This window comes from Penicillium digitatum, chromosome 4, assembly GCF_016767815.1.
Source record: "Penicillium digitatum chromosome 4, complete sequence".
NCBI lineage: Eukaryota > Fungi > Ascomycota > Eurotiomycetes > Eurotiales > Aspergillaceae > Penicillium > Penicillium digitatum.
Window position 1 is genome coordinate 1,952,016 of NC_089387.1, and position 15,587 is coordinate 1,967,602.

General features: G+C 50.9%; 2 protein-coding genes across 2 annotated transcripts; both read left to right on the plus strand.

Annotated features, from left to right (window-relative positions):
- Positions 1-39: 39 nt before the first annotated feature.
- On the plus strand, positions 40-12,647 carry Pdw03_0659 (TOM1, putative; the record flags this gene model as incomplete). The annotated part of the gene is made up of 7 exons (XM_066099677.1): positions 40-42; positions 101-116; positions 168-337; positions 399-8,097; positions 8,173-8,256; positions 8,311-12,504; positions 12,553-12,647. 7 exons carry the CDS (start codon positions 40-42, stop codon positions 12,645-12,647), a joined length of 12,261 nt encoding a protein of 4,086 aa, XP_065957404.1.
- A 533-nt stretch (positions 12,648-13,180) lies between these two features.
- Positions 13,181-14,439, plus strand: Pdw03_0660 (TOM1, putative; the record flags this gene model as incomplete). Its single annotated transcript, XM_066099678.1, has 5 exons — positions 13,181-13,251; positions 13,312-13,403; positions 13,471-13,843; positions 13,922-14,194; positions 14,286-14,439. The coding sequence occupies 5 exons, from the start codon at positions 13,181-13,183 to the stop codon at positions 14,437-14,439; spliced, it is 963 nt and encodes a 320-aa protein (XP_065957405.1).
- Between the last annotated feature and the right edge of the window lie 1,148 nt (positions 14,440-15,587).

A 15,587-nucleotide genomic window follows, 5' to 3' on the forward strand; every position in this document is an offset into this window, starting at 1 on the left:
TCGAGTTGAGCTCTCTTACTCAAGTTCTTTAACGATTGGATGGTAAATTTGATTTAGCATCTCTTTGGCTTCCTTTTATTGACAGTGAAATATCGCCCAGGTGTTCATCGCGTTGAGTCGATTCGATTTTCGTTGGGGCAGTAAAGCAGCACCAAAAACGTCATAAGGCATCTTCGCGCTTCCTCCGCGACACCGGTCTTTGCGACCTGCTCACTCCACCCTCTCTAGGAGACAACCCTCCTGGAATCTCTTCACTCCCTCATGTTTGACTGGTCAACTGATCGTTATCATGGGGAGAATTAAGAAGGTAGCCAGCCAAAAGCATGAGGCTACAATCGTAAGTTACTCCCCGGCGGCCTGATGTGCAACCTAACTAAAAAATTTTCCTTCTGTCGCAGTCACCTTTTTTGCAAGAATTTATAGCGCGTGCCACAAGTCTTCCCGTTCCAGAGCTCCCTTCGCTTCTCAACACATTCCCTAAGCTATGGCCGTTCCCACGCGGCGATCTCTACCATTGGATCAACGTCCTAGACCGATTCGACGAGATTCTGGCCTCAGCCGTGGAGAAATACTTTTTGAACACTGGCCCTCAGACTCAGCTGTTCACCCGAAATGTTTTGGAGGAATCATACTCGGCCGACGAGAGCAAGAAGCCAGCAGAGGGGGTTGATGCTAAACTAAACGCTCTGGGGTACGGCCCTGAAGGAGATAGAGAGCTTGTGGAAGCAGTTCTTGATTTCTCTCGTCTTTTGCTCGAGAAATGTGGAAACCGCAGCCTGTACAGCAGCAGCGATCGCCTGGGTGACCTGTTGAATACCACCTCACTCTCTCTCCTACAATCTACATTGCGACTGTCTCTTTGCTTAGCCCAACGATACCACTCTCGCCAGCGTGGCACCCATCAGCAGTCTGTATTGCAATCCCACTATGCTCTTGATCTCGAAAAGTTGCAGAAGATTGCAGCACCTTTCCCGCGCCCAGTCATCACCAGTAAAACACCGTTTGCCGCATCTCCCGCCGGTTTAACCAAGGGGAAGGAAAATACAGCCCATACCAAAATCGACGCCAATGAACTGGTTTCCCTCGTGCGTGATGGCGATGGCTGGGAGGAATGGGGAGATGTCCGAGTTCTCTACTATCCCTCGGGCTCCGAACAGACTAGAACAACCTCTGAATTCGGCCAAACAGAGCAGGGCTTCCATATTCCAACTACGCCAACCCCATTGCGACGCAGTGCGACACACCCCGCTCCTCATTCTAACCAGGGCTCAAATGGCGATGAATCACCAGCTGTCACTGGTGGGAAGGCAGAGGAGGCCACGCGAGCGGGCAAAGTCCTAGAGCTCCCCTACTCAAAAGTTTCAACTGCAAAAGTGGAAGATCTTCTTGCAGCCAACTTGCCTCATCTGCCCCTCGAATCAAAATATGAGCTGCTTCAAAAACTCCGAGTTGCCAAGGCGTTGACAGCGTCGCGTGCCACGCGAGAACAGATCCTTTCCATCAAGGCACTGGCAGTGACCAACCTGGCTCATGTCCAGCCGGAGAGTACTTTTCAGTCAAAGGTTCTTCAATCTGATCTGGAACAACCGAAGCGTCTTCAGCTTGCTTACCAGCTTGCTGAAGTGGTTCATCTCGGTGCCAGTGGTGATCTCGAGGTCTCCCGGTCTGTCCAAACCTTGGCGATCCAGGCACTGGATGCGTTGGCTAAGCACAAGGCTCGTGCTGTTGACGTCTGTGCAGCTTTGAGCGTCAACGTCAACCACGGAATTCTCATGTTTTTGACCCGTAAAATGGTCAATGAACTAGGCCCTGAGAACAACGATCCGGATGATGCCTACTACGATGAATGGCGAGATGCTTTGCTTGCACTCCTACGCACTCTCCCAAGCTCGAGCACACGTACACCAGAGACCTTGGTTGCAGCGGGTCTGATTCCCATGTTTGTTGATATTTTGAAACTGCGGACTGAAAAATCCCGCCGAGTCTACTCCCGCATCATGGAGTTCCTTGACACATTTGTGCATGCGGTCCGGGATGCACTAGGTACACTGACAACAGCGAAGGGATTTGACGCCATGTCTGATTTGATTGATCACGAGACGAAGACCGCATTTGAGAAGGTCAACCGAGGGGATGGATTCCCCGCTCAATACAAGAACCCTTCAATTGACTATCAAATCCCTTACTTTCAGCAGCAGACACTGCGTTGGATGTTCCGTTTTGTCAATCATATCATGCAGCACAATGGCGGAGGATTCGATCGTGTTTTGAGAAACTTGATAGATTCGCCTCAGCTGTTAACTTCTCTTCGCCTTGTGTTCGAGAATGCTCGCGTGTTCGGTTCACATGTGTGGAGCAATGCTGTCAACATTCTCAGCAGCTTCATTCACAACGAACCTACTAGCTATGCTGTTATCGCTGAGGCTGGCCTCAGCAAGAGTCTTCTTGCTGCAGTCATGGGGCGTGAACTGAAGGTGTTGGAGAAGCCGCCGGCCGTGGAACTTGAAGACCGGGAGACTGAGATTGAGATCGAGGCCGAACCTGCCGCTACTCAACCCCCCAGCGCCGAAGCTGCCACCCAGTCCGAGGAAAAGCAAAAAGGTCGCGAGTACGCTATCGTTAGACCCCAGAACACCCCTCTCGCATCTGGCATAATGCCCGCAGCTGATGCTCTTGCTTGTATCCCTGGTGCATTTGGGGCCATCTGCTTGAACTCTTCCGGTTTGGATCTCTTCCAGTCCTCCGATGCGCTGGAAAGCTTCTTCGAGATCTTCGAGAACCCTGAGCATGTCAAGTGTCTGAAGGATGACTCGGATCTGGTTCGTTCGTTAGGCACCACCTTTGATGAGCTGGTCCGACACCACCCGGCATTGAAAACCTCGATCATGTCTGCTGTTCTTGTGATGGCTGCTCGTGTCAACATCCTGGGGCGAGTCAAGGCATGGGAGCTTGGTATGGGCACAAGGATGTGGACTCAAGATGCCGACGGTAAGACAACCCTTTTAGGAGATGTCTTTTCATTGTTCCGAGAGATCGGCACAGCCATTGATGCACCCACAGACGACCCTGCTTCGTTTGGTGCCCCCAAGCTTAACGCGAACACTCTTCCTAACGGCGCCAAGCTTGTTGTTGGGGATCTGGATCATGTTCTTCCTTCTCCAGGCCCCGACTTCGAGCCTAAAGATAAAGATTCCCACGGTCTTTCCGCTACGGACTACCTGTTCCCAGCTTTGCGATTCCTGAGCGCTTTCTTCGACAACCAGACGAATTGCACATCCTTCATCCTGGCCGGCGGCACAGAGTTCTTGTTGGATCTTGCAACACTCCAGAGCTTGGCGTTTGATTTCCACAGCACTAATGCCAACCAAGAGATCACTGTACTTGTTCACATGCTCGCGGAAACGAAACCTCACCTTGTGGTCCCTTCTCTCGTTCGACGCGCACAGGCAGCAGTGGATAATCTTTCGGCATTTTGGACTGCGCCCACCGGATCGGGATTCTTTACCGAATTGATTAAGCCTGCAGACTCGAAAAAACCAGCTCCTGAGACTACGGCGGCTGCTAAATCTGGCACATTCTTCGTGAGGCACTTGAATGCCGTTCTACTCCTCACCGACGTCCTTCGCGAGGTTTTCGCATCGCCACAGTACCAAACTCGACCCGGTCAATCTACCTCCATCTTCGGCCAAGCTAATCTTGCTGACCATTACTGTTCCCTAATCTCCTCACTGAGCAACCTTCTTGCCTCTTGCGTGTGGGAAGGAATTTTGCTGGAGAAGAACATCCCTGACAAGTGGCTGAAAGCGACACAGGCCTCTGCTGAAAAGCATGGCTCTGGAAAGTCAAAGGTTGTCGCGGTTACCGGGAACACACAGGAGCCTTCAGCGACTCCTGGCGCCGAATCTCAACAGGAGAGCACTGGTGCACTAGAGACTGCTCCGGCTCAGTCGGGCCTTGGCCCGACAGAAGACGACGCTGAAGTTGATGAACAGTGCTCTGCTTTCAAGAATGCGCGTACTCTCCGCTACCTTCTAAGCGCTCTACCAACATCAATTACGGGTTTCTTGCACAACCTCGGACTCGGTATGATCGGCAAGAGACGCACAGATCCCCTCCAGAAACAGAAGGCGAATGCTATCTTGGTCTCAGACGCCATTGCTGAAGGCATTCTTCGCCAACTGCAGTTCAACCCTGCCAATTCGAGTAACAGCACCAAGCACCGGTTTGCATATCTCATAGTCATTCTTTCCCACTTCTCGCACCTTCTCTATGAAGTCTCAGCAGACCGTCCCAGTCCGAACTACTTGACTTCAGTTCTCGTTTCATTCAATAAAATCAACGGTCTCAGAGTGTTGAAGGATATCTGTGACGTCTTCTTAGGCGACATTAAGTCCCTTCCATCCGCGGAGTCCATTCCAGACCAGGACAAAGAGCTTGCCGACCGGCTTGCATCCGGGTATGGTGGAATTAAGATCATTCTTGGGTTATTCGCAGACCTCACTGCTGGGAAATTCATTGTGGACTCTAGCCAGACACAAGCCTTGACCTCTCACCCTGAACGGGATCGAGACCGTCCCGATTACTTCCAGCCAGGTCAACTTTTGGTGGATCTTCGTATGGAGATTTTGCCCCTGGCTAAAGACATGTGGAACTCAGACTTTGCGACTCAGTCATCGAGTCCAATTGTCCGGTTGTTGATTGACATTATGCGGTGCTCACTGGATGGCGAATACGAGACTGGCGCGGCTCGCAAAGTAGATACCCCGCCCATCTTGGTTGAGATGCCTAAAAAGCCATTCGTTGTCCACACGGAACGAGCAACTGCTTTGCTCGAGAAAGGGTACATGGATGTCGATCTCAACAAAGAAGCCCTCTATCGTTGCAACAATATTTTAATGGCGGCCGAAGAATACTGCAAGGCGCAGCAGTGGCTACGAGCCCCCCCCAGAGTACCCCCGGCTCCCGGCGATATCAAAACTGGACTACCCGAGTCTGCTTCTGGCATCGAATCCCTCGAGGATGCCGGTCTTGGAGAGGTTCAACCTTTCAATAGCGCCAATCCGTTGGACCGCTCTGCAGCACTCCAAATGCTTCTGGCTCGAGCAGCTGGACGACCCGTAGCTGACGCAATGCGCCGCTCTCCTTTCCCCGGAGGCGATATTGATTACGACATGCACGACGGGTTGGGTAGAGCTCTAGAGAACGTTCTCAACGACAATGATGACATGGATAGCGATGACCGGGGCGAATTATCGAATCAGCGTCGGCTCGAGAGTCGTAATCCCGGGGCAAGCTCTTCTGAACTTACCGGAGCCTCTCAGGGAGAATCAGTCAAACGTCGCCATATGGTCACAATTGAGGACCTGGATGCAGAGAGGCAAAACATTCGGTCAAACCTGATCGACCGGGCCCTTGACATCCTAAACGAACACCATGACGTCTCTTTCGAGCTATCTGACTTGATCACCTCGGCCATCAAGAAGCATAGCGAGCCTGTCAACTTCCGTCGAGACATTGGAGAGACCCTTGTTCAATCGCTAGTATCTCTGCAGATGGAGAACTTCCAGACAGCTGGCAAAAAAATCGCGGCTTATGCACACATTCTTGCGCTGACCCTCCAAGATCATGACATGTACCTCGCCACTCTTGAGGAGCTCAAAGATTGCTTCTCGACTTTCCTTGGATTTATCAAGCTCCCAACACCTGAAAAGGCCGACCAAGAGACCTTCCCCTGGGTTGGACATGTCCTGCTTATTCTCGAGAAGCTGCTGTCTGATGATTGTCAGCCTCCCAAGATTGCCTGGACCATGCCAAGTCTTGATGATCCAAATCCCAGCGGCGATGAGCCAGCCCGTCTTGAAGATCCCCTTATCTCACTCGAAGAGAAAACCAGGCTATTTGAAGCTCTTGTCGAGATACTACCGCGAGTGGGCAAGGACGATACACTGGCCCTCTCCATGTGCCGTGTTCTTGTCATTCTCACCCGCGAGCGCAGCATTGCCGCCCGCTTTGGAGAAAAGCGAAATCTTCAGCGTTTGTTTGTTATGGTTAAGCAACTTTCCAGTGCTACAAATGAGAAACTCCAAAGCGCCTTCATGCTGATACTTCGTCACATCGTCGAGGACGAATCCACTATTCGGCAGATCATGAGGAGTGAAATCGTTGCTAACTTTGAGTCCAAGACCACCCGTCAGATTGACACAAACGGCTATGTACGACATTTGTATCACCTCGTGCTAAGAGCTCCTGATATCTTTGTGGAGGTCACAAATGAAAAGCTGCGGTTGCTCCGATATGATAATCAACGTCCACAAGTTCTTGGATTGAAGGCCGACAAAGATCGGCAACAAAAGCGAGGAAGGCCCAGTATTTTCCTCGAAGAGCACAAGCCAGAATCGTCTGCAGCAGGCGAAGCGTCTGCCCTCGAAGACACGGACAAGAGCAAGGAGGACAAGGGCAAGACTCAAACCAAGGGGGCCGAGCTCAAAGCCCCAATTGTGGAGAACCCGGATGGCGTTATTCATTATCTCCTTTCGGAGCTTCTGTCCTACAAAGATGTGGACGACAAAGAAGCCGGTCCTGAATTCCCAGAGCAGTCAACTGACCAATCCGATACTCAAACTGATGTTGAGATGACCGCGGATGAGCCAACACCTTCAATATCGAGTACTACCGAAGCACATGCATCTCGCGGCTCCAAGAAGGCAGAGAAGCCCCAATTCAAGGCAGATGACCATCCGATTTACATCTATCGCTGCTTGCTCCTTCAGTGCTTGACGGAACTTCTTTCCTCTTACAACCGGACCAAGGTCGAGTTCATCAACTTTTCCCGCAAGGCTGATCCTCTGGCCACCACTCCCTCCAAACCGCGCTCTGGCGTCTTGAACTATTTGTTGAATGTGCTTGTTCCCCTTGGTACTATGGATCATGACGAGTCTTTGGCGTTCAAAAAACGCAGTATCACCTCCACATGGACCATGCAAGTGCTTGTTGCACTTTGCACTAAGACCGGCGAGTTTGGTGGTGTTGGTAGACGTCGCACTGAGCCAAAATATGAGGATGATGAGCCTGAGCTTGCCTTTGTCCGTCGTTTCGTGCTGGAGCATGCTCTCCGGTCCTACAAAGATGCTATGGCCTCTATCGAACCCCTAGATGTCAAGTATTCCAAGCTCATGTCGCTTGCTGATCTCTTCGACAAAATGCTCAGCGGCTATTCCTTCACCAACGACGCGGGCTTCCCAACTTCAACCAGGCAGCTCGCGAAGACCATGTTCGAAAAGAACTTCATCCCCGCCCTCACTTCTTCAGTCGCTGATGTCGACTTGAATTTCCCGTCCTCCAGGCGTGTCATTAAGTATATTCTTCGTCCATTGAATAAACTTACCCAGACTGCCGTGCTTCTCAGCGAGAACTCGGACATCCCCATCCAAGGTGATAATGAGGATGATGAGATCTCGTCCGCAACTTCCGTTTCTGACATGGAAGATGAACGTGAAGAAACACCTGACCTCTTCCGCCACTCTACCCTTGGTATGCTAGAGCCTCGTCATGACGAGGAAGAGAGCAGCACCGAAGAATCGGAGGGTGAGGACGATGAGATGTATGATGATGAGTACGACGAAGAAATGGACTACGACGAGGATGTCGCTGAAGATGATGGTGAAGTCGTCAGCGACGAAGACGACGATGGCATGGGTCCAATCGAAGGTCTTTCCGGAGATGCAGTCGAAGTCATCCTCGACGAAGATGATGACGAAGACGAGGACGATGACGATGAAGATCACGACCACTCGGACATGCATGATGATATGTATGACGGAGAAATTGGCGGTGACCGAGACAACGAAAGCCTCGAAGATGACGAAGAGGACGAATGGGAAAGCGAAGAAATGACTGAAGACGAAGAGGAGGTCGAAATGATGAACCAATTCGAAGATGAAATGGCCGATATCAGACAATCCAACAGACAACAAGGTGAAGACCAGCATCTTGGCGACCTATTCCGTGCTCTCAATGGTTCTGGTGTTGATGATATCCATGGAGATGCCCTAGGTGGTGACATTCACGAAGAAATTCTTGATGACCTCGATGAAGATGGTTTGTATTTCCTTAGACTGCTGAGGCAGCTCCCAGCGCCCCTGCCACAGCCAGCCTTACTGACATCTGCTCCAGTTGAAGACGAAGACGAAATGGATGAACTTGACGAGGACATGGATGATTTCGACGAAGAACAAGGATCTTATGGGGATATGGAAGGTGAGTCCGACTCTGTCAATGATTTTCTCACATCGTTGTTGACTCGCCCAGAAGACGATGATCTTCTTGAGCCATGGGGATGGGAAGGCGATGAACCTCCAGTGGCCCGAGGACATCCTCAATCCCGCTTCCGCGGAGGCCCGTCACCAGCCTGGGCTACCGTTACTGAAATCATGCCGGGTCGCCAATCCGGTCTTGTTCCCATCCAGCCTTACCACCGTGTTCACCGAACCCAAATCCCATCCCGCGGCAACGACGATGGCATTAATCCTCTTCTTGTCCGGACTGACCGCCCAGATGCCGCCGTCCAACCTCGGACCGCTGCTGATCCTTTCGCCGATTGGGGCCAATCTATGGACACTGCAGCTGGCCGGGTTATTGCTATGGATAGCCCCATTAGCTTCATGAATGCAATTATGCAAGCCATCGGCGGACAGGCCGCGTCAGGTTTCGGCGTAGTCACTCGCCCTGATGGTATTCATGTACATGTCGACCGACGAGCAGTCTTGCCTGGTCGTATCCAGGATATGCTTGGAATTCCCCGAGGAGCAGGTCCTCCAACCCGCACACGCGGCGACGACCCTCACACTGCCGTCAAGTTTGGTCTTGGTACCACCAGAAACCGCTGGCAAGAAGAGGCCCGCATAATTTTCGGCAACCAGCATGTTGAGCGGACCATACGCATCATCAACTCTATTCTCAGGCTCTTGGTTCCCCCTGCCATTGAGGAGGAGAAGCAGCGCCAGAAGCTTGCAGAAGAGGAACGCAAACGTCTTCAAGCCGAAAGAGCTGAAAAGGAACGCCAAGATCGCATTGCCGCTGAAGAAAAACAGCGTGAGCTTAAGCAAAAGGAGGAGGAAGAAAACGCCCGATTACAGGCAGAGAAAGACCAACGTGAAGCCGAGCGCCAGGCTGCTGGGGTCGATGAGCCCATGGAAGATGTCCCGGAAACCGATACTGCGGTTGAAACCGCTGGCCCATCTACTCAACCTGAAGCCCAGCCCACTGAACCTTCTCGTCGAGTCTACACGAACATCAGAGGCCGCCAAGTTGATATCACCGGTCTTGAGATTGATTCGGAGTATCTGGAGGCTCTGCCTGAGGAACTCCGGGAGGAAGTCATCATGCAACAGCTTGCTGAACATCGATCTCAGGCTGCCGCTGCGGGTGAAGAGGATACTGAGATAAACCAAGAATTCCTTGAGGCCTTGCCTGCCGAGATCCGCGAAGAATTGCTGCAACAAGAAGCGGCCGATCGACGCCGGCGAGAACGTGAGACGGCGCGAAGACAGGCGGCTGCTGGTGCTGGTGCTGGCGCTACAGCTTCCAGCACTCAACCAGCGGAAGAAATGGATGCTGTCAGCTTCCTTGCTACTCTCGATCCCTCTTTGCGCCAAGCTGTTCTGGCCGATCAGCCCGAGGATGTTCTTGCAACCTTGGGCCCAGAGTACATGACCGAGGCCCGTGGTATGGGCGGTAGCGGTCGACGCATGGCTCAGTTTGGTGACATGAGTGCAGTTGATCACCGGCAGAGAATTGAGCCTGCTGCAGGCCAGGAGCCGAAGAAAGAGCAAAGGCGTCAAATTGTTCAAATGCTCGACAAGGCTGGGGTTGCAACCCTCTTACGCCTGATGTTCATGCCTCTGCAGGGCAACGCTCGCCATCAATTGAATGATATTCTTCACAACGTTTGTGAGAACCGCCAGAACCGGAGTGAGGTGATCAGTGTTCTACTTTCGATCTTGCAGGATGGCAGTATTGATTCCACTGCGATTGAACGCAGCTTTTCTCATCTTTCTCTGCGTGCAAAGGCACCAGGGACGCAGAAGACTCCGCAGTCAAAGCGAACTCTCGCTATCCAGACTGCTTCGAGCGTCAGCAGTGAAGTGACTCCAATTATGGTTATCCAACAATGTATCGCCGCACTGTCTTTCCTTTCGCAGTTCAACCCTCACATTGCTTGGTTCTTCTTGACGGAGCATGACTCTGCGTCAGCTGGCAAACTCAAGTCCTTGCGTAAAGGCAAGGGGAAAGAAAACCGAGCTAACAAGTTCGCTCTGAATGCACTGCTTTCTCTCCTTGACCGCAAGTTGATAATGGAAAGCCCCAACTGTATGGAGCAACTGTCCAGCCTCCTTAGCAGTATCACACAGCCCTTGACCGTTCTTCTTCGTCGTGAGAAGGAGCGGCAGGAAGAGAGCAAGGGCAAGAAGCCCGAGAGACCTGAAATCGAAGCATCTACCGATCAACTTGCTGAAGCTGCCGATTCCAGTATGGACACATCCATGACTGATGCTCTGCTTCCTACTGTGGAAATCCCTGGAGCCCCTGGTCAAGAGACCGTAGAGAGTGAAGAGGCTACCTCAGCCGAAGCCAAGAAATCTGAAGATTTCAAGGAGCCCGCTGAGGACGAGAAGCGCAAGAAGCGAACCATCGAGCCTCCTGTCATTCCGGATCACAACTTGCGACTGGTTGTCCACATCCTTGCGGCTCGTGAGTGCAATGGCAAGACATTCCGCGATACGCTTTCTACCATTAACAATCTTTCCGCCATTCCTGGAGCTAGAGACGTGATCGGCAACGAATTGGTTGCTCAAGCCCAGGCCCTTAGTGATACCATCCTGGGAGATTTGGAGGATCTTCTCCCTCATATCCACCAGGCCAAGACTGGTACCGACATGCAAGGCCTTGCCCTGGCCAAGTTCTCTCCCGCTAGCTCAGACCAGGCGAAATTGCTACGTATCCTGACTGCACTTGATTATCTGTTTGATCATGCACGGGCGGACAAGTCCAGGGATTTAGAGCCTGGATCCGCTCCCAAGGAGGATGTGCTCAAGAAACTCTATGAAAGCGCCACTTTCGGCCCGCTTTGGAGCAAGCTGAGCGACTGCTTGACTGTTATTCGGCAGAAAGAAAATATGCTGAACGTAGCTACTATTCTTCTCCCTCTTATTGAGGCACTGATGGTTGTTTGCAAGAACACCACGCTGAAGGACCAGCCGCTTTCTCGTGGCAGCCGTGAATTGTCAGTTAACAGCACCGCCACAGCTGATGCTGGTCTCAGCATGGAGAACATCTTCTTCAGGTTTACCGAAGAACATCGCAAGATTCTCAATGAGCTCGTCCGCCAGAACCCTCGCCTGATGAGCGGCACATTCTCCCTGTTAGTCAAGAACCCTAAAGTCCTAGAATTCGACAACAAGCGCAATTACTTTACTCGGCGTGTCCACTCCCGCGGTGCCGAGCCTCGCCACCCTCATCCCCCTCTTCAGCTTTCTGTGCGCAGAGCTGAGGTCTTCCTTGACTCTTTCAAGTCCCTGTACTTCAAGAGCGCAGATGAGCTGAAGTATGGCAAACTGAATGTACGATTCCATGGCGAGGAGGGTGTCGATGCTGGTGGTGTCACCAGAGAATGGTTCCAAGTTCTTGCCCGTGGCATGTTCAACCCCAACTACGCTTTGTTCATTCCTGTCGCCGCCGATCGGACTACCTTCCACCCCAATCGCCTGAGTGGCGTCAACTCAGAGCATCTCATGTTCTTCAAATTCATCGGGCGGATCATTGGTAAGGCCTTGTATGAAGGCCGTGTCCTCGACTGCCACTTCAGCCGAGCAGTCTATAAAAACATCCTCGGACGATCTGTGTCTATCAAGGACATGGAAACGCTCGACCTGGACTACTACAAATCACTTTTGTGGATGCTCGAGAATGACATTACCGATATTATTACGGAGACATTTTCCATTGAAACCGATGACTTTGGCGAGAAGCAGGTCATCGACCTGAAGCCCGGTGGTCACGATATTCCCGTTACACAAGAAAACAAGGAGGAGTACGTCCAGCGCGTTGTTGAATATCGCCTCGTCGGATCGGTTCGTGAGCAGCTGGACAACTTCCTCAAGGGCTTCCACGAGATCATTCCTCCCGAGTTGATCTCCATTTTCAACGAGCAAGAGCTGGAACTATTGATTTCTGGTCTTCCTGAGATTGATGTAGACGAGTGGAAGAACCACACCGAGTATCACAACTACTCCGCGTCCTCCTCGCAGATCCAGTGGTTCTGGCGTGCCGTCCGCTCATTCGACAAAGAAGAACGTGCTAAGCTCTTGCAGTTCGTCACTGGAACCAGTAAAGTTCCTCTCAATGGCTTCAAGGAACTGGAGGGTATGAATGGTGTGAGCAAATTTAACATCCATCGCGACTATGGCCACAAGGATCGCCTTCCCAGCTCGCATACGTGCTTTAATCGTAAGTTTTTCTCCGGATTCCTTACCGAATTTTGCTAATTTTTAACAGAGCTTGATCTTCCTGAGTATGAAAGTTACGAAGATCTCCGCCAGCGTCTTTACACAGCCGTGACGGCTGGCAGTGAGTACTTTGGGTTTGCCTAGGCCATTATCCTATCATATGGCATGGGAATGGTTTCAAGCCAAAGCATTGTATGGCGTTTCTCTCAATTCTTACGAGGTTTTCTTTTACTGGTGACGAATGAGCAGAGGGTATGAAAGCCGGCATTGTCCAGCGAGGAGAAGTTTCTTTAATGAGAAGATGAAAACTGAGACACACCTGGTAAGGGATTCGGTTGAAGTGCAGGTCAACCGTGTTCTTTCCAGAACTCTCTCCATGTACTTAGATTGCTGCATTTGTTTTTTTTTCACTTCAAATCCGCTGCGGTTTTCTTTGCTAGTCATGAATAAAAATTCACATGCACGTCCTACAGACCTCCAGGGCAAGGGCTTGGCAATAGGCTTATGTCACCGGGCGGTGAGGCTATCACGGGACTGCATAGAAAAAAAAGCCGTGCGGGGCCGCGGAGGAAATTCGATTTTTTTTGAGCCGAACACGGTCATCTTGGAGAACAGTGTGTTTTGTGCATCTTTGAATTGAATCTATCTCTTCTTATAGTTTTGAAAGGCTCTTTATCATGTCGGCCAACTCCATTAAGCTCTTGACTGGTAACAGTCACCCAGAGCTTGCCAACCTAGTTGCTGATCGGTATGTGTAACCGACTAGGTTAAGACTGGGTCAGCGACTAATTCTAGCGCTGTGAATCAGGCTCGGCATTGAGTTGACCAAGATCATGGTCTTGCAATACTCCAACCAAGAAACCAGTGTCACAATCGGAGAGAGCGTCCGGGACGAAGATGGTACTGGCATCCCCACCTTAATCGTGATGCTAAGAACCCCCACCCATGTATCTGACTTGTTGCGCAGTCTTCATTCTCCAATCGACAAAACCCAATGACATCAACGATGGACTCATGGAGCTCCTGATTATGATCAACGCTTGCAAGACTGCCTCGGCCCGCCGCATCACAGCCGTCATCCCCAACTTCCCTTATGCCCGCCAAGATAAGAAGGACAAGAGCCGTGCTCCTATCACCGCCAAGTTGATGGCGAACATGCTTCAGACCGCCGGCTGCAACCACGTTATCACTATGGACCTGCACGCCAGTCAGATCCAGGGCTTCTTCAATGTCCCCGTCGATAACCTGTACGCCGAGCCCAGCATGCTCAAGTATATCCGTGAGAACCTCGATGTCAGCAACTGCGTCATCGTCAGTCCAGATGCTGGCGGTGCCAAGCGGTAAGTTATGCCTATCTCGATACTACACATGATCTGTATACCGGGGGTAGTTCAAAGGCTAATTGGGATTGCTGTTAGTGCTACTGCTATTGCCGATCGTTTGGACTTGCAATTCGCGCTTATTCACAAGGAACGTGCCCGCCCCAATGAGGTCTCACGTATGGTCCTTGTCGGTAACGTCAAGGATAAGGTCGCTATCATCGTTGACGATATGGCCGATACCTGCGGCACGCTCGCCAAGGCGGCCGAAACGGTCATGCAGCACGGTGCCACCGAAGTCAACGCCATCGTTGTACACGGCATTCTGTCCGGCAAGGCGATCGAGAACCTGAACGGCAGCTGCCTCAAGCGGTATGTACACGCCCGAATACAAGAACAAGTCATTGGAATCTTGGATTATTCAGCCTTCTCGAGTCACTTTTGACTAACTCTCTTCTTGCAGCATTATCGTCAGCAACACTGTCCCATTGGGCGACAAGCAAGAGCAGTGCGACAAGATCCATACGATCGATATCAGCCCGACATTGGCAGAGGCATGCCGTCGTACGCACAACGGCGAGTCGGTTAGCTTCTTGTTCTCGCACACCGTGGGGTAAATCAGAGACAGGAATGAATTATTACATCAAGACAGAGGATCCGATCTACGGGTTGTCCTAGTGATTAACCACAAGTGTGGCGCAAACCGTGGACTGAGCGGGAAACAAAAAAATACGATTCTTATGACCCTTTTTATTAGCCGGACGAGGATGTTAGTCCCCGGGTGTTTTTACCTTTTTTTTCTATGTTTTTTTTTTTTTTTGGAAGAGGGAGACCGACTTTTGAATGTTGTCTTCGCGCAGTTCCCCCTGACGGAAGTTGGTTATCCTTGGTTCGGTTGCATCGTTCATGTGTGTGCTCTTCATCTGCAGAGTACTTGATATTTGGTTTAAATGATTGCAAGGCCTGGGGGCCGTTTTACAACATTCAAAATTAGAGACGTGTTTTAATAGTAGTGCTGCGATGGGTGTGTTGAATTGGCTGTTTAAATCTTGATATATTGCCATGGTATCACAACGTTTGTAGATTTGTAGAAGTACACATGCGACCTGGGCACAACTAGCCGGGATGGAGTGGAAACACATCCACCAGAGACGTCCTTGTAACAATCCCGCTACAAGAATACCATAAATCGACCTCCAAATGTAGTCAACCCCTTGAAAAACATGATTCTGAACGTCTTGCCCTGCCTGTCTTTAGACCCTATATGGCACGTGACCCGTGTCTCTACTAAACCCTTAGGAAAATGGAACATGTCTGGAAGCGGGGGGGATTTAAGGTAATGGCATTATTAAACTAGTGTATTAAAGTGACTTCGTCTGTGTGGAGTAGACTAGGAGTCCACAAAGAGAGGGAGAGATAAATCGAGGAGATATACAATAGACCACTCCGTACTCAGTACATCTACGCCTAGCGAAAAAGCCTCAAGCAATTAACAGAACTGAGTATTGAAATTTGCATGCACTCCATTCAAAAAAAAGGGTCATCAAAAAAAGGTAGGTTCAACACAGGTATGCATGCGACTCCCAAGGCCCGAAATCACTGTAGCCAAACACAAGGGAGTATCAACCACTCAGCCTGCTTTGTACGTTTTGAAACCTGTTTCCCGTCTCTTCTCTTGTTCCCTTTTCTTTTTATCAGACATGTATCCTCCGCGCCTCTGAGTGATTCATTTTTTTGTGAATTCCCCTCAAATCATCCCAGAGAC